Genomic DNA, 21573 nt, shown 5'->3' on the forward strand with positions numbered 1-21573 from the left:
TTCTTGGTGAATGTGGTCCCAGCTGCCATGAGATCATTAACAAATTCCCCCCGTGTAGTTTTAAGCTGATCTCTCACCTTCCTCATGATCAAGAATACCCCCACGAGGTGAGATTTTGCAGGAGGCCCCAGATCGATGTCGATTGACAGTCATTTTGTATTTTTTCCATTTTCTTACTATTACACCAACAGTTGTCTCCTCACCAGGTGTCTTATGGTTTTGTAGCTCATTCCAGCTTTGTGAAGGTCTATGATCTTGTCCCTGACATCCTTAGAAAGCTCTTTGGTCTTACCCATGTTGTAGAGGTTAGAGTCTGACTGACAGTCTGTGGACAGGAGTCTTTTATACAGGTGACTATGTAGGACAGCTGTTTTTAATGCAGGTAATGAGTTGATTAGGAGCGTCTTACTGGTTTGTAGGAGCCAGAACTCATAATGGCTTGTAGGGGGTGAAAAACTTATTTCTCACTGCAAAATGCACAAAAATGTATCTAATTTATACAAATGTGATTTTCTTGATTTTTTGGGGGGGGATATTCTATCTCTTAATGTTAAAATTAACCTGCCCTTAAAATTATAGACTGTTCATGTCTTTGTCAGTGGGCAAACATACAAAAACAGCAATGGATCAAATAATTATTTCATTCACTGTACAAAGAACAGAACTAATATTATTGCCATATGGTGACATATAGTGGTAGATACCAGTGCTGCAGAACATGTAAGCGAGTACAGTACAGTTACTTAGGCTTTGTGCCCACGATGCGTTTTTTAAGCGTTTCCGCAGCGGCAAAAACGCTGTAGAAACGCTTAAAAAACGCATGGTAGAAGGCCTGCCATGCTCCCCAATGATAATCCGCATGTGCTGTGCACATGCTGCGGAAATCTCCACTGCGGATTATCATTGCGGAAACAAACGTAGCACTACCAATTATTTTGCAGAAGCGTTGCGTTTTCGCCACCATTGACTTGCATTAGAACGCATGGATTACGCATCACTGCATCTGTAGATGCGCATTCAATGCGTTCTAATGTGCGGATGGTACCCTGGTCTAGAGGAGAGGAGACTCTCCTCCGGACCTGGGTACCATTGAAAACTGTAAAAAAAAAAAGAATAAAATATAAATATATACTTAACTTCTGGTGGCCCGCGGTGCGCTTCTCCTTGCTTGGCTGCAGTTCGCGATGAAATGGAGGACCTGCGCTGATGTCAGAGTCATGTGACAGGTCACGCGACGCCGACGTCGGCAGGTCCTTCAGTGTACCGCTGCCGGCAGCCGGGACGGTGAAGCAAGCCAGCGCGGGCCATCGGAGGGTAAGTATATATTTATTTTTTTATTTTTTGACATTCTTTTACGGTCACAGTATATAAATCCATGCTGTTTGCATGGATTTATATAGTGTGACCCAGTTGACAAGCACTTTCCAAGTGATGCTAAAATCGCTTGGAAAGCGCTTGTCAACCCACATGCGGAAATGGCAGTGAATAACGCTTCACATCCGCATGTCCCTGGCAGGAAAACGCATGTACAATCCGCAGGGGATTGAAGTATGACCACCCTCCATCATAGCAAGGTCCGACCTTGTGATGTCTTCAGTCTGGCTGCTTTATGTAGTAAGTGAGATCCCAGTGCAGCATCCCGATAAGATGAACCTACCCCCTCTCCGGTCTCTGTGTTTGCCGGTCACTGTAGGTGTTCCCAGGTGACTGTAATATCGGTGAGCTGCTTTCCAGGGTGCCACTGAAAGCTGAGCGCTGGCAATGCACATGCTAAGTCCGCCAGCGCCACAGGATCCTTTCCGGTATAATATTGACGAAAATGGTGGTCCGTGCTGGAAAAGTATCACAGTCTTTAGTAAGTGGGCAGCTCCTCAAAGAGATGAACAGCTCTCCCTGATAGAAGTTAGGCTGCGTGCCCACGAAGCATTTTCCAAGCGTTTATGCTGCGGAATTTCCGCAGCGTAAACGCTTGGTAATCCGTCCCCAATGACAAGCCGCAATGTCAATGCCCATGCTGCGGATTTTTCCGCAGCATTTATGCTGCGCTCAAAAATCCGCAGCATGTCCATTAATTTTGCGGACACGCAGCGTAATTGCCACCATTGACTTGCATTGAACCGCATGACATCCGCATCACTACATGTGCACAAGCGGATATCACACGGTTCAATGTGCGGATGGCACCCAGGTCTGGAGGAGAGGGGAGACTCATCCATACCTGGGTACCATAGAAACTGTAAAAAAAAAAAAAGAATTTAAAATAAAAAATAAAGCTTATACTCACCTTCCGATGTCCTCCCGGTGTTTTTTCCCCTTCGTCCGGTCTCTTGCACTGCTCGCGTTGTTGTGAAGGACCTGCCATGACGTCATTGAGTCATGTGACCTGTCACATGACTCATGACGTCACCGCAGGTCCTTCACACCACCGCCAGCAGTGCAAGAGAAGAGAAAACACCGGGAGGACATATATATATATATATATATATATATATATATATATATATATATATATATATATATATAACTAACTTGGTTACACTACTATAAATCCATGCAGGTTGCATGGATTTATATAGTGTGACCAAGTTGTCAAGCACTTTTCCCAGCGATGCTAAAATCGCTTGGAAAAGCGCTTGATAACCCGCATGCAGAAATGCATGCAAAAACGCTTGACAAACGCTTCTACCTGGCGGGAAAAACGCATGTAAAAACCGCATGTGTTTTTCCTGCCAGGGAGAAGCGTAAAAAATATGCAGCATTTCTGCATCGTGGGCACATAGCCTTAAGGGGGATGGTTTGCTAGGAGGTCCAGTCAACCTTGGCCTCTTTCTCCCAATCCTTCTCAGTAACCCCTTCAAAAGCTGAGAGGAGCAATCTGACTCAGACTCTCATCCTTCTCTGAGTGGTGGGAAGAAGGTGAATCAGTCTTAGGGGCTGACCAGTCCCAAAGCAGTAAAAAATACTACTTTTTTATCAGAACACATGGAGGAGCTTCTCACTGCGGTGAGATCCACCATGAATATAGAGGAAGAAGAAGCTACTCAAACACCATTCAGGACGGAATGTTCGGTGGTCTCAGAACACAAAGAAGTTAGTGTTCCCAGTACATGACATGAATATACAAAAACTGATACTTTGAGTGGGAACTTCTGGAGAAGCGTTTAGCAACACATACAGAGCTGAAAGGATTCCCACTAGGGGAGAAAATATCCAAATGCTGAACAGAGGTGCCAAAAGTGGACATTCAGGTAGCAAAGGTGGCAAAAAAGATGACCTTACCATTTGAAGACTCTTCCCATCTGCGAGATTCCATGGATCACAAAACAGATAGCCTGTTGAAAAAATCCTGGGAAACTTTGGCGGCATTATTGAACGCAAATGTGGTATCTAGCTGCATTGCAAGGTCAATGTTCAGAGGACTAAAACAGCTGGAAGAACGCCTTAGCAGTGGAATCTCAAGAGAGCTGATATTGGAATCCATACGTCTTTTACAGAATGCCACAGGGTTCCTTGCCAATGCTTCTGCCGAATCGGTGAGAATGACGGCCAGATCTTCAGTATTATTGAACTCTGTGAGACGTGCACTATGGCTGAAGTTATGGAAAGGAGAAATCGCCTCCAAAATCAAGCTTTGCTCCATTCCCTTTAAAGGGGAGTATATGTTCAGGGCAGCCCTGGATGAATTGTTGGAGAAGGCAACAGACAAAAAGAGATCCCTGTTAGAATCCAGACTTACCGGTAATTTGATTTCTAGGAACCCTCCACGACACTACGGGTAATCCCACCCTACTATTTTCATTGTATTATTGTTTGTTGTAAATAAATTTTTGAAGCAGTTTTACTGGTGTGGTCCTTTATAAAAAAACACTTTATAAATAATGGAGACCAGAAGTAGGGAGGGGGGTTATTTGACCTCTTTGTATTTCCTGTTCCTATTAGGGTATGGGGAGAGTATCCTCCTGTGGTGCTGTCGTGGAGGGTTCCTAGAAATCGAATTATCGGTAAGTCCAATTCTATTTTCGACCACATACGGGGGTATCTGCGCACTCAGGAGAAACTGCACAACAAATTTTGGTGTCCATTTTCTCCTGATACCCTTGTGAAAATGCAAAATTTGGGGTTAAAAAAAACATTTTTGTGGGAAAAATGTGTTTATTTTTTTTTTCACAGCTCAGGGTTATAAACTTCTGTGAAGCATGTTGAGGGTTCAAGGTGCTCAACACACATCTAGATAAGTTACCTGGGGGAAGGGTGGTCTAGGTTCCAAAATGGTGTCACTTGGGGGGGTGGTTTCCAATGTTTAGGCACATCAGGGGCTCTCCAAACGTGAAAAGGCGTCCGCTAATTGTTACAGCAAATTTTGTATTCAAAAAGTCAAATGGAGCTCCTACATTTCCTAGCCCCGCTGTGCACCCAAACAGTAGTTTTCCTCCACATATTGGGTATTTGCGTACTCAGGATTAATTGCACAACAAATTGCATGGTGCAATTTCTCCTGTTACTCTTGAGAAAATTTTAAATTTGTTGAAAAAATTTGATATAATTTTTTTTTATTTTCATGGCTCACCATTATAAATTTATGTGAAGCACCTGGGGGTTCAGGGTGCTCACTACACATCTATACAAGATCCCTGAGGGGTCTAGTTTCCAGAATGGTGTCACTTGTGTGGGATTTCCACTGTTTAGGCACATCAGGAGCTCTCCAAATGAGACAAGGTGTCTGCTTATTATGCCAGCTAATTTTACATTCTAAAAGTCAAATGGCGCTCTCTCACCTCCGAGCCCTGCCGTGCACCCAAACAATGGTTTTCGCCCACATATGGGTATCTGTGTGCTCAGGAGAAATTACACAACAAATTTTGGGGTCCATTTTCTCCTGTTACCCTTCTGAACATAAAGAAAATGGGTCTAAAGTAAAATTTTTGTGAAAAAAAGCAGGGCTGTGGCGTCTATATAAAATGGACCGACTCCGGCTCCTAAAATATATAATAAATTGGGTACAGTGGTTCAATGCAGTTTGTGGAGAATATTTTTTCATAAAAATTTGGGAAAGTTATAAAATGTTCTATAAATGTTTGTCCAATTCCTGATCTAAGGGGCTAGACTTTTAGCGGAGATGAATCTGTGCTGCAGTAAATTTATCACTTAAACATGAGCCATGTATGAGGGAGTCAGTGTCATGGAAATTGAGGAGTCGGAGCTTTGGTTTACAGACTCCACAGCCCTGAAAAAAGTTAATAGTTTATTTTTCCTTCCACTTTCCATTAATTCCTGTGGGTCACCTGTATGGTTAATAAGCTTATTGAATGTGGTTTTGAGCACCTTGAGGGATGCAGTTTTTAGAATGGTGTCATTTTTAGGTATTTTCTTGCATATAGACCGCTCAAAGTCACTTCAAATGTGATGTGGTCCCTAAAAAAAATGTTTTTATAAATCTTGTAAAAATGAGAAATCGCCGGTCAACTTTTAACTCTTATAACTTCCTAACAAAAAAAAAGATGAGGTAATATAAATTTTTTTTTTTGAATTCTGACAAGTGGGTCAGAATTCGAAAAAAGTTGAAAACAGGCTTTGGGGTGAAAGAGTTACAAAAATGTTTTTCCTGTGCTGACATTTTATAAATGTTCCCCTGCTGTGTACTGTGTAATTGCTGTGTCTGACCATACAGGAACATGGTCTGATCATACCACATCTCCTGGGCAGGGAGGAAGCAAAAGAGTATACAGACATTACAGCAGGGGATCACAGCTGATTCTTTCTGTGAGGAAGAAGATTTCACTGCCTGTTTTTGAGCAATGTTTTACCTTTTATTCATTTAAGGCTATAATTAGACATTAACAAATAAAGCATTTCCTCTCTGGTTAAAATGAGTGGTGTTGTGCACACTTGGATGTCTCTCCTTTCTTAACCCAAAGATTTATCGAATCAACTGTATTGTTTAAGAACGGGGTTTCCACTTAGGATTTTCAGGTTGTATGTCTTTGGAGATTTGTCTTATTGGATAACAATTTTGTAAATTGAAACCGTTTGCCATCTTTGCGTTGACCTGTGGTCTGCTTTGGGCCTTCAATGGTGAGATGTGGATTTGCTTACTGTCAATAACTTTCTAATAACTTGCTGAATAGAAGACTTGTCTTTTGTGATTTTTTTTTTTAACTGTCATTCTTCATGTCATTGTTTTCACTCCTTTGAATTCTAAAAAAAAACACTAACTGTTTTGCCTATTTTGTTAAGCAAAAACTATGGCAAAACGTGTGCAAAAAAAAAAAGTTTGGTAGCCTTACTGGTGTTTTGAGCTTTTCCCATTGAGATTCTCATTTAGGTTTTATCCGAAGTCATGTGGCAAGGCTTGTTAAAGAGTAGATAGTGACTTTTAGGATTGTTACTTCCAATAGGTGGCACTAGAGTTCCTGTCCTCTTTCTCTCTAAAGAGGCAATTTGCATATTGAGCCATTGAATTGTAAAGTAGAGCTGCTTCCGAGCGGAAAACACCACAAGAATGGTCAGGTCACTAACTGAAGCACGTTGGTTTTCCAAAGAATTGCTTATTACATATTCTTTTGAGGGTTTTTTTTTTCAAGCTGTTTTCTCAGCAGAATCGACCTGTTAACAAAAACAAAAAAATAGGTGTATGTACACACCCTAATAATTATATATGTGCTCTTATCTTTGTTTTATTGCAGGTCATCACTAAAGTGGATAATGATGAGCTACCTGGCACTGCAGAACGTGGCATGGTAAAACCAATCATCCGACAAGATAAGCAACATGAATATCGAGCACAGGATGGGAGGTATAGATCATATAATCGAATGCAGTCTCATCAAAGGGACCATACCATTAGAAAATTACGTACATGCTTGTATTTTTTTTTTTTTTTTTTACTAAAAGCCAATTTTTAAGTATTTTGGCTGGTATTTGTGTTTTTTTTTTTTTTTAAGAAAAAGTAATCTGTTTACACACTTGCCATTAGCGCATACATAATAAGTTCTTTGTACAGCTAATTTTTCAACTTTGCTGTGTAGAACGGAACAAGGTCAACACCCCTCTCTTTATTAAACTGCTGGTGGATTTTATAAGCACATTTTACCCACTGAGCTTTTGACATCAAGGAATTTTATTTGCTGTTGGCATTGAGAGAAAACTGGAGATGCCAAAACAAAAAATGGGCCTAAGTATTTTGTTTGCAATCAAATTAAGAATAAGTACTCCATTACTTTTTTATCACAAATCACTGTGGCTTATGCTTGATTTACTTGTTAAATGACATGCGGACAGTTAAATGCACGCTAATCGACACTCGTAGCAGCCTGTTTATAGCAGTTGACAAAAAATCATTAACATGTTATTTTATGTGCGCAGAACGATCGTGTTATCAACAGGACATTTCACAATTAAATAGGACTATGTGCTTCAATGTTTTTTTAAGCCAGCTTAACCACCTAGTGACGGAGTTAAATTTGGCTTTCATGACAGCCTCATTTTCCAAATCTGTCTTGCCATGTGGCAACATTGGAATAATTGTATTCACCCTAGCCCTTTTGAGATCGTTTAGTGACACATTGTACTTTCATTAAACTAGCCACTTGATTTTTTCATACCACTTTAAATTACCTCTCCTACATTTTTTCTTGTCTTTCTATCCCACTATTAACAATCAGTAATGCAAGTTTAGAGTGTGCTTTGACATAGTTACCAATTGCTTTGAGGGGCGCAGGGTGGTAGTTGTAGTGAGGGGCTGCTGTTCTTCCCCCACACCAGATAGTCTTATCTGTTGTGTGGTGTGTGTGTGTGAAATGCATCACACTTACTGTTGCGCTGGAAGTCTCAACTCGTACCACGATCCCGGGTCCAGATGCCTCCACAAAATGAGCGACAGACTCTGGCCATTTTTAACATATTAACTTTACTCAACAAGTTCACAGTTTCTATGGCAGTTTCAGTACAGCACATGTCCATTTTGTCATCCTAAGCTCTCCCTTTCTTTTCTGGCCCTTCTGGCTCCCGAGATGTTCTTTCTGGCTCTACAGCTCCCATACCTCCTGGCCAACTCATCTTTGTCGGTCTCCTATCACGCTCCTTTTTTGGGAGATGAAAGAGGTACCCGTTTAAGCACCTGATTCGGGTCCAGGGTTTTCCAGAAGATACCGCTGAATGAAGTGGCAGCCATTCGCAATCTGTATCTCACTATCCAGTGCTTTCCCTTTTCCGGCCCTTTCGTCTAATCTGCCTTCCCTCTCTCTCTCTCTGGTAACTTGCAACTGCTGCCAAGATGGCTGCCTCCCTTCTTCCTGTCACGCACATCCAACTGTCAACTCTGTCTCTTATCTCAACTATGCCCCTCCCAACTGGGAAATCCCCTGAATATATTAACTAAGCCCCTCCCACACTGGAGCTAGACCAATCACTAACTCTCCTTTGTTTGCTGGGCAAACTTCACCATTACTACCCTCTAACAGCATACACTGAGCTCTCTATATGTCAACTTCTTCTTCTTACACTGTCCCTATTTAATTATGTAATATAATGCAATACTAGAACATGGCAATGTCAATAAAATACATTTAAATCATTCACCGTGTTAATAAAAATAAAACCTTACATCAAAATATATACAAAGTCCATAACAATATCCACATTACCAAATGAAAGCCTACTCGTTTTATTAAAGCGCACCTGTCAGCAGGATTGTGCTCCGTAAACTACATACACTGTCACTTGGGCGACATTACACTGATTAATATGATACCTTGGTTGATGAAATCAGTCCTATGGTTCTTGTGTAATCTTTATTTCAGTTTGGCGATAATGATATACTCGTGCTTTTGAGTGGGACTGTTGGGAGGGCTCTATCTGGTGCTCTGCTTACATATTCATCTGTATGCTCTTTTGGCAGGTCACTGTGCCTTCACTGACCTACCTCCTAATTTACATAATAAATCTAGTAGAGGGGGGCTAGGTAAAATAGGAGGCAGGTCAGGGAAGAATCAGTGAGCTGTCATAAGAGCATACAGATGAATATGTTAGCAGAGTACCAGATAGAGCGCCCCCCACAGGCTCGCCCCGTAGCACGAGCATATGAAATCCAAACTGAAAGTAAAAATTTCACAAGAACCGCAGGACTGATTTCATCTACCAATGCATTTTAATCAGTATAATGTTGCCCACAGTGTATGTAGTTTACTGAGCACAATCCTGCTGACATGTACGCTTTAAGAGGCATGAAGCACGTAAGTGACCACTGTCACACCCTTACATTGCTGTCTTCTTTCATTTACAAATCCACTCCTACGTGGCCCGCAGTCTCAGAGTCTTCTATGTGGACTGGAGGTCATTTTCCTAATGCAAGTTTGAGACTCAAACAAGTCTTTTTAATTGTTTTTATATGTTTTTGAATTCGGTTGCACTTAATAAAATGATTCATTTCCCAATTTCTGATGGATGTGCCATTTTGTGACTAACTCCTTTGTTGTGGTATATCTTATTCTTATGTGACACTTGCTGGTTATTCAGTATTCATTTTTACTGTTAATTTGTGACCTTTTCACTTTTGTGGGGTTTGTATATTGGAAAAACCTCAAAAGAAATCCAAAAGCTAAACCATTTTAAAGACCACTCAAACTATTCAAAACTGCTTTTCGGAAGTTTAATCCTCCTGGTGCTTCACAAAACTGAACTCAAAATGGTATGAATGTAATAAAAAGATTTCAGAGCACCCGAAATGACAAACCTGCAGAAACTTCCCACAAGTGAACCTATTTAAGAAACTGGACTCTTTGAGGAATCCATCCAGAGGTGTAGTGAGCATTTTGAACATACAGGTGCTTTGTACTATTTTGTACGATTTGGCTGTGGGAAGGAGTGCTATTTGATATTTTGTTGCGCAAATTTGGCTGGAGTAGATTGAACACTATGTTGCATTTGCAGAGCCCCTGAGGTGCCAAAACAGCAGAAACCTCCCACAAATAACTCCGTTTTAAAAATCTATACCGCAGTTTACCCAAAATTCCTATAAAATAAAAGTTACCAAATACAAACCAAAACTTGACATTCAAAAAAGCCAAATTATGGAAAATGTTGCTGTAAGGAAAAAAAACGCTATTCAAAATGGTCCTTTTGGAGTTCAATCATATTTTTACTGATGGTTCTTTACAGCTAAATATCCAATGTGAGGATAACCATCTTTATTGAAGTCATGGGGCTATCTTCCTGTGGAATGTAAAACTTGACCTCCATACCTTCCAACTTTCACAGAATAGAAAGAAGGATAAACTACAGTGGCAGCGCGCCTCGGCAAATTTTTGGCTGCTCCCATTTACCATTTCTTTTTACCCTTGGAGCTTTCGGAGGCGGCATGGTGGAAGTGAGGCACGTTAACAGACGACCAGGGACAACAGCCCGTTTGCCCAAATACAGGACTGTCCCTCTGTATCTGGGATGGTTGTGGCTTTTTCATTTTTACTCAAGTGTCATTATATGAGGTCTTGCTGTTTTGCAGTTGTAAGGCCGCTTTCATACATAGGGTAAATGCTGCATTTTTTACTGCTGCTTTTTTTCAGCAGGCTTTGTTCAGGCGTCTGCAACAAACTACACAATGAGGGGAAAAGGCATTAAAAAGCAACAGTAATCAGATTAATATTGTGTGCACACACCTGTAGAAATCATGCAGACAAACCACCTCATTTGCGATATATGTGAACCCGGCCTCAGCGTTACATTTGTGTTACATTTTTTATGGTTAAAGTGGAGGAAAAAAAAAATCACCATTTTTTTATTCTAGTTTCCAATTATTGAAATGCATCTATTTTTTTCAATACTTTTATTAAATGGCAAGCTATGAGGAGACACAGGGTGCCTCCCACCCTGTCTAACTACTTAGATGCTACCGTCACCATTGACTAGTGCTAGAAAATCTAATCTAACTAGATGGCAGCGGATTGGTATTGTATTCCTGCATGTGTATAAAAGCTATCATGTGGGTGGTGTCGCGTTTAAACTTTCAATACAGTTTGATATTATAATTTCTACTCTGCTTTGAAAAATAATATCTAAAGTCCATTAAATTTATAAACTAGGATACATCTTGAGCTGTCTTTTATTACATGCCACTGATCTAGACATGTTGACATTTTGGGGTTTTTTTCAACCAGCTTTTCTAACTTTCTACACTTTCTTGTTCTGTAGAACCCAGGAGTCTCATGTATCAGATCATGTATTGCCTGCAAGCATTGAGTTCAGAGAAAATTGTAAGTATTGAATTAATTCAACAACTTTTTTTGCTATTTTACATAATTTGCTTTTTGCTTGACATCTCGTCATGTATAAGAATTGCCGTCTTCTGCACAAACTTGCACAACTTGCGTTTTTTATCCCTTAACGGCCGCTGATATGCCTTTTCTCGACGACTGTTAAGTGGCCTAAATCCATGGTGCCACTTTTTAACTGTGTTGAGGATTAAGCATATAGCGCCCCCCTAGCAGGTGAAAATACTACTGGTGACAGCTGTATATGACAGCTGACACCATGCAGCATTGGCCACTGTCAATCGCAACAGTGACAACCAAGTGATGAAAAGGGGGTTAACGCACCCTCTTTTACACCATCGACTCCTCTCGATTGTAATTGCTGGTGCCGATAGTTGCCATCACACCCCAAGGTTATCTGATGACCCCAGGGTACGGTGGCCTGTCTAACAGGCAGAGTCAGTGAGAAACTGACAGGTCTCATGCACCAAAATAAATGAGTATTGCAGTGCATGAGACCAACAATCAAACTGAAATATATACATGTCCTACAGTAGGACTAAGTGAAAAAAGTGATAAAATATGTAAAAAAAAAAAAAAAAAAAACACAAAAAAGCGCACAATCACGAAAAGCCCTTTTTCAGCGCTAAAAATGGAACTTTTGTGTTAAAACAAATATAAACAAAAAAAGTACACCTAGTTGGTATATCCGCATCCAGAACAACCTGATCTATAAAACTGTTGTTTATTCCGTACTGCAAACACCGTCATACTGACACATACAAACTTTAATAAAAAGCGATAAAAAGTCATACGTAAAAAAAATAGTTTAATAGAAAACTCCAAATCGTCAAACCAAAAAAAAAATAGTCCTAATATGGCTCATTCGACAAGAAATAAAAAAAAAATTACAACTCTCACAATATTACAATGCAAAAACAAATTCATTTTATTCTTGCATCGCTATGTTCTGAGAGCTAAACCTTTTTTTTTTTTTTAGCAAAATGAAATAGATTTTAATATGTAAAAGTAGCAAAGCATAAAAAAAATATATAAATCTGGTATCGTCATAATCATACTCACCTGACGAATAAATCGGTCTTATCACTTTTACCACACAGTGAACAATACAAAAAAATTCTAAAAACAATAACTAAATTACTGTTTTTTGTTCATTCTGCGTCTGAAAAATGGGAATAAAAAGAGATTAAAAAAGTTATGTACCCATAAATGGTACCCCAAAAAACTCTTAACTATTTTTTTTTTTCTTTTATAAAAAAAGCATTTTTACTCTGTGATTAGTAGCAAAAACATAAAAGTATAAATGTGGTATTGTTGTAATCGCACTGAACTGAAGGATAACACAGCCTTAATACCGCATGAAAAACGGCATAAAAATTATTTTTTTCTTGTACTCCTGTTTATTTGTTCATTTTGCCTCCGAAAAATTGTCATAAGGTTCGATTCACATGTATCCTGTGCTCTCTTCTGAGAGCTTATGTCTGTTTTTTTTTTGAAAATGTCAAACAACATGACCAGACAAAATCACTCGCCATAATGAGGCAGATGGAGACACTTGGACTCCTTCTGATGCCTATGCTTGCGATGTCCCATAATTTTACTCGTCTTTTTAGCGCGCAAGCATGGTCGACCACAGTTCTATGGATGCCTAAAATGATGGATTCTACCACAGCAGATCAGACACCAAATGGAGTCCAAAGGGACTCCATCTGCCTCATTATAGTAAGCGGTTCCCTTGTGGGTCTCATCTGAATATCATATTTGTGGGATTTACACTGAAACTCCTGATGTAAGTACACAGTGTAGAACACAAGAATGTGATCCCAGCCTTAGACTGAAAGCAATTTAAAAATAAACCAATAAAATCCTCAAGTTATCCCGCACAAAGCCATCCCCCACTCAGGTCCATCATCTGTTACTGGAAATATAGAGGAGTTTCCTTGTTACTGGTAGAACAAAGACTATGGAAAAGTGACACTGCTCCCACCCCCTTCAACTTAAATCTTCAAATGAAAATCAAAGTAAGCAATCACATGTTTAGCATTACTGCAGCTGGGAAAGCCCACTTAACAATTCATGCGACGTGAGTCTCCAGAAGCACAAGCTGGGCACAATTTTTGGGCACTAAACTGGCATAATTGCAATTCTCCAAAATAAAGCATGGCGTTGATGTTAGAAAGTGAAAAAACCTATAAGGCCAACATAGTCACTGCAACAGTAGTGGGAGTCATTGAGAGGTGCACTTTCTAAATTGGGGTCACTTCAAGTGTGTTTTTTTTTTTTGTTTGTTTTTGCTGTTCTGCCTCCTTTGGGGCTCTGCAAATGTTATCAGCAAACAATTCTAGCAAAATTTGTGCTCCAAAAACCAAATAGCGCGCCTTCCTGCCGTGTGGCCAAATGTTAGTTTCCAATGACATATAGGGCATCACCGCGTTCGAGATAGATTGTGCAACAAATTGTTTCCCTTATTACCTGTTGTCTAACTGACAAATTTACAGCTTATAAAATGAATACATTTTTACCACTAGAATGTTATGTTTCCATGTTCCAATGTTATAAAATTCTATGAGACTCCTATGGGTTCAATATACTCACTACACCCTTAGATGAAAACCTAAAGGAATGAAGTTTCCAATATGGGGTAACCTGTGCTCGGCTATTCAAACAGAATATGCATTCTTAAAGCCAAGTAGCTCTCCTTCTGATCCCTGCCGTGTGCTCAGTAGTGTGCAATCGTATATGTGGTAATGCCACGTTCGGTAAAAATTGCATAACAAATCATCCTGTCCGTTTTCTACTATTAACCCATGTGTGAATTAAAACTTTGAGGCTTAAGTAAGATTTTAGTTTTTAAGTTTTCACGGCTTAATACTATAAAGTTCTGTGATGTAGTTTGTGGCTTAAAAAGGTTCATCACGCCAAGATAGGAATTACTTATGAGTCTTGGTTTGCCAAATAGGGTCACTTGTGGATGTTTCTGCTTTTTTGCACCTCAGGGGCTCTGCAAATGCATCAGTGTGTCCAAATTTGCATTTCAAAAATGTAAATAACGCTTTTTGTTTTCTGAGTTTTGCTATGTGCCCAAACATTAGTTTTTGACCACGTATTGGTTATCACTGTTTTCGGGAGAAATTGCATAACAACTTAAGGGCTCCATTTTCTCCTATTACCCTTTATGGAAATATACATTTTGTACTAAAACAGTATTTAAGTGGAACAAATGTAATTTTTCATTTTTTTTCAATCCACTTTGCCTTAATTCATGTGAAGCAAATTAAATGTTAACACATTTCCTAATAACCGTTTTGAATAATTTGAGAGGTAGTTTTTTAAATGGTATGAATTCTGAGGATTTTCCAGTATAGACACCTTAAAGTCCCTTCAAAACTGAATAGGTCTGTAAAAAATTGGAGTTGTAAATTTACATGAAGAAAAATGAAAGTGCTGCTAAATTGTAACGTTTTTAACATCGTGATGAAATTAAAGGATGTTTGAAAAGTGATGCTGTCATAAAGTCGACACATGGTAAATGTTGTTTAACTATTTTGTGTGGTATGATGGTCTTTTTTAACCCCTTAAGGACCGAGCCACTTTGTAGGTTAATGACCAGGCCAATTTTTACAATTCTGACCACTGTCACTTTATGAGGTAATTACTCTGAAACGCCTCAACGGATCCCCCTGATTCTGAGATTGTTTTTTCGTGACATATTGTACTTCATGATAGTGGTAAAATTTATTTGATATCACTTGTGTTTATTTGTAAAATAAACTGAAATTTGGTGAAAATTTTAAAAATTTTGCAATTTTCAAACTTTGAATTGTTATGCCCTGAAATCAGAGAGGTACACTACCGTTCAAAAGTTTGGGGTCATTTAGAAATTTCATTATTTTTGAAAGAAAAGCACATTTTTTTTCAATAAAGCAAACATTAAATGAATCAGAAATACACTCTATACATTGTTAATGTGGTAAATGACTATTCTAGCTGCAAACGTCTTGTTTTTATTGCGATATCTACATAGGTGTATAAAGGTCCATTTCCAGCAACCACCACTCCAGTGTTGTAATGGTACTTTGTGTTTGCTAACTGTGTAAGAAGGCTAATGGATGTTTAGAAAACCCTAGAAAACCCTTGCACAAGTATGTTAGCCCAGCTGAACACAGTTTGGTTGATTTGAGAAGCTATAAAATTGACCTTCCTTTGAGCTAGTTGAGAATCTGGAGCATTACATTTGTTTGCTCTATGAAACTCTCCAAATGGCCAGAAAAAGAGAACTTTCATGTGAAACTCAATAGTCTATTCTTGTTCTTAGAAATGAAGGCAATTCCATGCGAGAAACTGAAGATTTCCTACAATGGTGAGTACTACTCCCTTCAGAGGAGAGCACAAACAGGCTCTAACCAGAGTAGAAAGAGAAGTGGGAGGCCCCGCTACACAACTTAGCAACAAGACAAGTACATTAGAGTCTCTAGTTTGAGAAATCGATTCCTCACAGCTCCTCAACTGGCAGCTTCATTAAATAGTACATGCAAAACCCCAGTGTCATCGTCTACAGTGAAGAGGCGACTCCGGGATGCTGGACTTCAGGGCAAAGTGGCAAAGAAAAAGCCATATCTGAGACTGGCTAATAAAAGGAAAAGATTAATATGGGCAAAACAACACAGACATTGGACAGAGGAAGATTGGAAAAAAGTTTTATGGACAGAGGAATCAAAGTTTGAGGTGTTTGGATCACACAGAAGAACATTTGTGAGACGCAGAACAACTGAAAAGATGCTGTAAGAGTGCCTGACGCCATCTGTCAAGCATGGTGGAGGTAATGTGATGGTCTGGGGTTGCTTTGGTGCTGGTAAAGTGGGAGATTTGTACAAGGTAAATGGGATTTTGAATAAGGAAGGCTATCACTCCATTTTGCAACGCCATGCCATACCCTGTGGACAGTGCTTGATTGGAGCCAATTTCATCCTACAACAGGACAATGACCCAAAGCACACCTCCAAATTATGCATGAACTATTTAGGGAAGAAGCAGGCAGCTGGTATTCTATCTGTAATGGAGTGGCCAGCGCAGTCACCAGATCTCAACCCCATTGATCTGTTGTGGGAGCAGCTTGACCGTATGGTACGCAAAAAGTGCCCATCAAGCCAATCCAACTTGTGGGAGGGGCTTCAGGAAACATGGGGTGAAATTTCTCAAGATTACCTCAGCAAATTAACAGCTAGAATGCCAAAGGTCTGCAATGCTGTAATTGCTGCAAAGGAGCATTCTGTGACCAAAGCAAAGTGTGAAGGAGAAAATTATTCTTTCTATTAAAAATCATTATTTCTAACCTTCTCAATGTCTGGACTATATTTTCTAATCATTTTGCAACTCATTTGATAAATAAAAGTATGAGTTTTCATGGAAAATCCAAAATTGTCTGGATGACCCCAAACTTTTGAACTGCAGTGTATCTCACACAAAAGAGTTTATAAATAACATTTCCCACATGTCTACTTTACATCAGCACAATTTTGGAACCAATTTTTTTTTGTTAGGGAGCTATAAGGGTTAAAAGTTGGCCAGCGATTTCTCATTTTTCCAACAAAATTTACAAAACCATTTTTTTAGGGGCCACATCACATTTGAAGTGACTTTGAGGTGTCTATATGACAGAAAATACCCAAAAGTGACACAATTTTAAAGACTGCACCCCTCAAGGAGCTCAAAACCACATTCAAGAAGGTTAATAACCTTTCAGGTGCTTCACAGGAACTGAAGCAATGAGGAAGAAAAAAATTAACATTAAACTTTTTTTCACCAAAAATTTAATTTAGACCAATTTTTTTTTATTTTCACAAGTATAACAGATAAAAATGGACCCCAAAATGCTTCTCCTGAGCATTCTGATACCAAATATGTGGCGGAAAACCACTGTTTGGGCGCACGGCAGGGTTCAGAAGGGAAGAAGCGCCATTTGACTTTTTGAATTCAAAATTTGCTGGAATAATCCGTGAACGCCATGTCGCGTTTGGAGAGCTCCTGATGTGCCTAAACAGTGGAAGCCCCCCACAAGTGACCCCATTTTGGAAACTAGACTCCTCAATGAACTTATCTAGATGTGTGAGGAGCACTTTGAACTCCCAGGTGCTTCACAGAAGTTTATAACATGGACGTGAAAAAAAAAACACATTTTTCTTTTTGCCCCAAATTTTTTATTTTCACAAGGGTAACAGGAGAAAATTTACCTCTCATTTTGTTGTGCAGTTTCTCCTTAGTACTCCAATACCCTACATGTAATTGGCAACTACTTTTGAGGCACAGTGCAAAGGTCAGAAAGGAAGGAGCACTATATTATAGTGCAGATTTTACTGTTATGGTTTGAGGGTACCCACTAGTAGATCCCCTGAGGTGCCAGAACAGCAGATTCCCCCATAAATGACCCCATTTTACAAAGTACACCTCTCAATGAATTCATCTAGGGGAGCAGTGATCATATTGACACCAAGGGTGTGTCACAGAAATTTATACCATTGGGCAGTGAGGAAAAAATAATTACATTTTTACTGCAAAAATTTCATTTTAGCCCAAGATTTTACATTTTCACACTGGGAAATGGGTAAAAATGACACCAAAATGTGTCCCATAATTTCTGCTGAATGTGGCAATACTTCATGTGTGGCTGTACTGTACTGCTTAGCCATACCTTGACACTCTGGAGGGACGCAGCGCTATTTGCCTCCTGGAGCCCAGATTTTACTCAATAGTTTGCGGACTTCATATACAGAGCCGCTAAATGCTAGTAGACCCGAATCCCCCCTCAAGTGACCCCATTTTGAAAATTATACCCCTGCCAAACATGTAGACACTAAATGTAGTTTGGACACACTGCGGTGCTCAGAAGTGAGGGGGGATTTGGATTTGGGAGCGCAGAATTTGCTGAATTTCTTTTGGGGGGCGAGGAGCCATTTTGCTTTTCCAGAGTCTTTGTACTACCAGTAACGTGGAAGCCCCCTATATTTCCATTAACACATGACAGACCTGAGTGGGGTCTTTTATGTGAAGCTTTTATTGGGAACATTTTAGAAAACATTTTTCCGGCGCTCTACACTGAGCACTTACTTTGGGGTTTCCATCTAAATCTCTGAATGACGTGATTCAAATGAAACCCCTGAGGGACCCATTCACTGTAATGAGGCAGCAGAGTTACTCTGGACTCCGTCTGGCCTCTGTTCAGCATTATCCTTCTTTTCAGAGTTGCACAAAACTGTGGCTGACCGCACTTTTATTTATACCTAAAAAGATGGACACCGCCAAATCATAGATCAGACGGCGTCAACAGTGCCTCCATCTGCCTCATTACAGGGAATCTTCCGTCGGGGGTTCCGTCTGAATCCCTTATTTCAGAGATTTACATGGAAACACCAGTGTAAGCGCTCAGCGCAGAGCGCAGGATAAATGTGCGCTGATCCATACTGCGAACTTTGGGAGGCAGAATAAACAAATCTGCAGTAGGTGAAGAATTGGTTTTATTTATTTTTTACACCGTTCCTCGTGCGGTATAAGTGATTAAGTGACTTGATTCTTCGGGTCGATGCGATTACAGAGATACCAGATTTATAGCGGGTATTTATGATTGACAGCTGTCACACACTAAAAGATGCTTTTTTTGCAGCAACTAATGTTTGCATCACCATATTTTGAGAGCTATAATTTTTCCATATTTCGGCCAACAGACTCATGTGACGGCTTGTTTTTTTGCGGGACGAGTTGACGTTTTTATTGGTACCATTTTCGAACAAATTACATTTTTTGATCGCTTTCTATTCTAATTTTTGGGAGGCAGAATAAACAAAAACCAACAATTCAAGAATTTTTTTTGTTACTTGTGTGGTAAAATTGATAAGGCAGCTTTATTCTTCGGGTCAGTACTTTTTACAGCGGTACCACATTTATGTAATTTTTTTATGTTTTGGCGCTTTTACATAATTTATTCTATAAAAATTTTTTTTATCTTTGCATCGCTTTATTCTGAGCGCTTTAGCTTTTTAATTTTTTGGCTGATGGAGCTCTATGGCTGCTTGATTTTTGCAGGACAAGATGGCGTTTTCAGCGGTACCATTTATATTTTCATCCGCCTTTTTGATTGCTTTTTATTCCAGCTGTATGATGAAAAGTCATAGTTTCTCATGTGTTTTTTTTGTTTTTTTTTACACTGTTCACTTTAAAGGGTTAACTAGTGTGACATGTTTATAGATCGGGTCGTTCCGGACGCAGCGATACCAATTATATGTACTTTTTTTTTTTTTTTTTTTTTTTTTACCTAAAAATCTGTATTTATTAGTGTCATTTTTTTATTTTTTTTTATTTTTACTTTTTTACTTAGTCCCACTTTGGGACTTTCACTTTTTTCATAGGTATAATGTATTGCAATACACTAGGATTGCAGTACATTATACCTATAGTGAAAGCTCCTTAGACCATGCTGTGCATTGGTCTCCGGAGCTTTCCATAGCTTGGTGACCTGGGGGTCGTCAAGACGTCCCCAGGTCACCATGGCAACGGTCGGGCCTCCGCAATGGCGTCACTGGGGCACCGACCTGAAGGCAGAGGCAGCTCCCAGCCCTCTGTCTGCCTCCTGAATATTGCGATCGCAGCATTCAGGGGGTTAACAGCCAGGGGTGGCGCTGACACCGCTCCTGGCTGTTTAGTGCCAGCTGAGTGGCTGAGCTCCGGCACTGATCGTGCGCTGAAATTTCAGCGTCTCCTGCTTCATCATTCTGTGATCGGTCAGTCAGATTTACTGACCGATCGCAGCGATCTGGGTGCAGGGACCGACGGCATGGGTCTCTGCACCCCTTCTCGTGCCGCTCAGCTGTCAGACAGCTGTCGGCACTGAACTGGCACAGCGTGTTTACACGCTGTGCCAGTGCAAAGCTATGATGGACACTGCACGGCACGGCAAGGAGCGGTAACTTACACCCGCTCATGCCGTGCAGTGTCCGTCATTGAGCGTTATGGGGTTAAGGATGTATAATGGAATGGAGGATATGTGTTTCAATGACTGCTGAAGGAGAGGAAAGATCCACACTCCACAATTGTACAAAAGTAGTTTTATTACGCGTATCAGGCTGGGAACAAGGTCTCTTTCAAATATAAACTGCACACAGTTTAAGTATGTAACTATTGAAAGTATGAAATTGGCTAATTTTTGGAATTTTGAAATTTTTATCAATTTTCAGATTATTTTACAACAAAAAAAGAGAAAAACTTAGCAAGTTAAATTACTCGCTATTATAAAGCACAATGTGTCACAAAAAAACAATCTCAGAATCACTGGGATATATAGATGCATTTCAGAGTTATTGCTACATAACATGACCCTGGTCAGATTTTAAAAATGGGGCTTGGTCATTAAGGTTAAAATTGTTTCCATCACTAAGGGGTTAATGATTTGAGAGCGAAATAAAACTCACTAAAGGGAAGCTTTTTGCTGTCCTATCTGAGATCTGCGTGATGTAGGGGCAGTGACCTTGATTCCAGTGATGTATCACCTATTGGGTTGTTTGTTGCAGTTTTATCTGCTGCAGATCAGTTCTCGGAATGCTGAGGTTTCCCACAGTGGAAGAATCAGGAATGGAGACCAGGATCAGTGCTGTCTTCTGTTGCCACGATTGAATCAAGGACCGTGTCTTTTTAATTGCTTCAATGAGCATTTATTTAAAAATAAAGATTATTAACACACTAGTTTACACAATGCGTTTTGGGTGCTTACAGCCTTCATCAGGTGTATAATAAAAATGTACTTATCCAATTTTATATCCTCCACCAGAGAGGGAGAGGGGAGGGAAGGTTAAATCATGTGCCTATTTAACCCTTGCTCTGTACTTTTGTTTGGAACCATATTCATATTGTGGCACCCTAACCCTGATCCTGTTTTATATTTTTCTGCCACAAGGAAAAGTTCAATTACTAAAATCCATCTGTTTAATGAATAGTGCATGCAAAAATGCAATAACACTGTGCAAAAAAAAACTAAAAGAAAAAGTTTTCTTTTTTCTTGCCTTCCTTCCTTTCTTTTCTTTTCTTCATTTTATTTATGTCTCACTGGACGACAACTACATGGTGTTTTAATGGATTTCTGAAGCTCGCGCGTCTCCATTTTCATGAATACCTTACCCATTCAAATTCCCATATATAGTGTAATCTATATTGCCAAGTGTGGGGACTTCAACAATAGCGACGTAATTAGGTTCATATGAATGAAAAATGAACTGACAATAAACATACAGAAAATAGACGTATATAAACACACACATTTCCTTTC

General features: G+C 39.7%; 1 protein-coding gene across 26 annotated transcripts in view; it reads left to right on the forward strand.

Moving 5' to 3' along the window:
- Positions 1–21573, forward strand: part of AFDN (afadin, adherens junction formation factor) — a 504890-nt gene that overhangs the window by 234235 nt on the left and 249082 nt on the right. For all 26 annotated transcript variants that reach the window (XM_073671547.1, XM_073671557.1, XM_073671558.1 and 23 more), the window contains 2 exons: positions 6684–6793; positions 11185–11246. In XM_073671547.1, the coding sequence (XP_073527648.1) occupies positions 6684–6793; positions 11185–11246 (172 nt within the window). The remainder of the gene's footprint in view (positions 1–6683; positions 6794–11184; positions 11247–21573) is intronic.

The sequence above is a fragment of the Phyllobates terribilis genome, unplaced genomic scaffold (genome assembly GCF_046119375.1).
Source record: "Phyllobates terribilis strain yellow unplaced genomic scaffold, ASM4611937v1 Scaffold_3__8_contigs__length_932513732, whole genome shotgun sequence".
Taxonomy (NCBI): Eukaryota; Metazoa; Chordata; class Amphibia; order Anura; family Dendrobatidae; genus Phyllobates; species Phyllobates terribilis.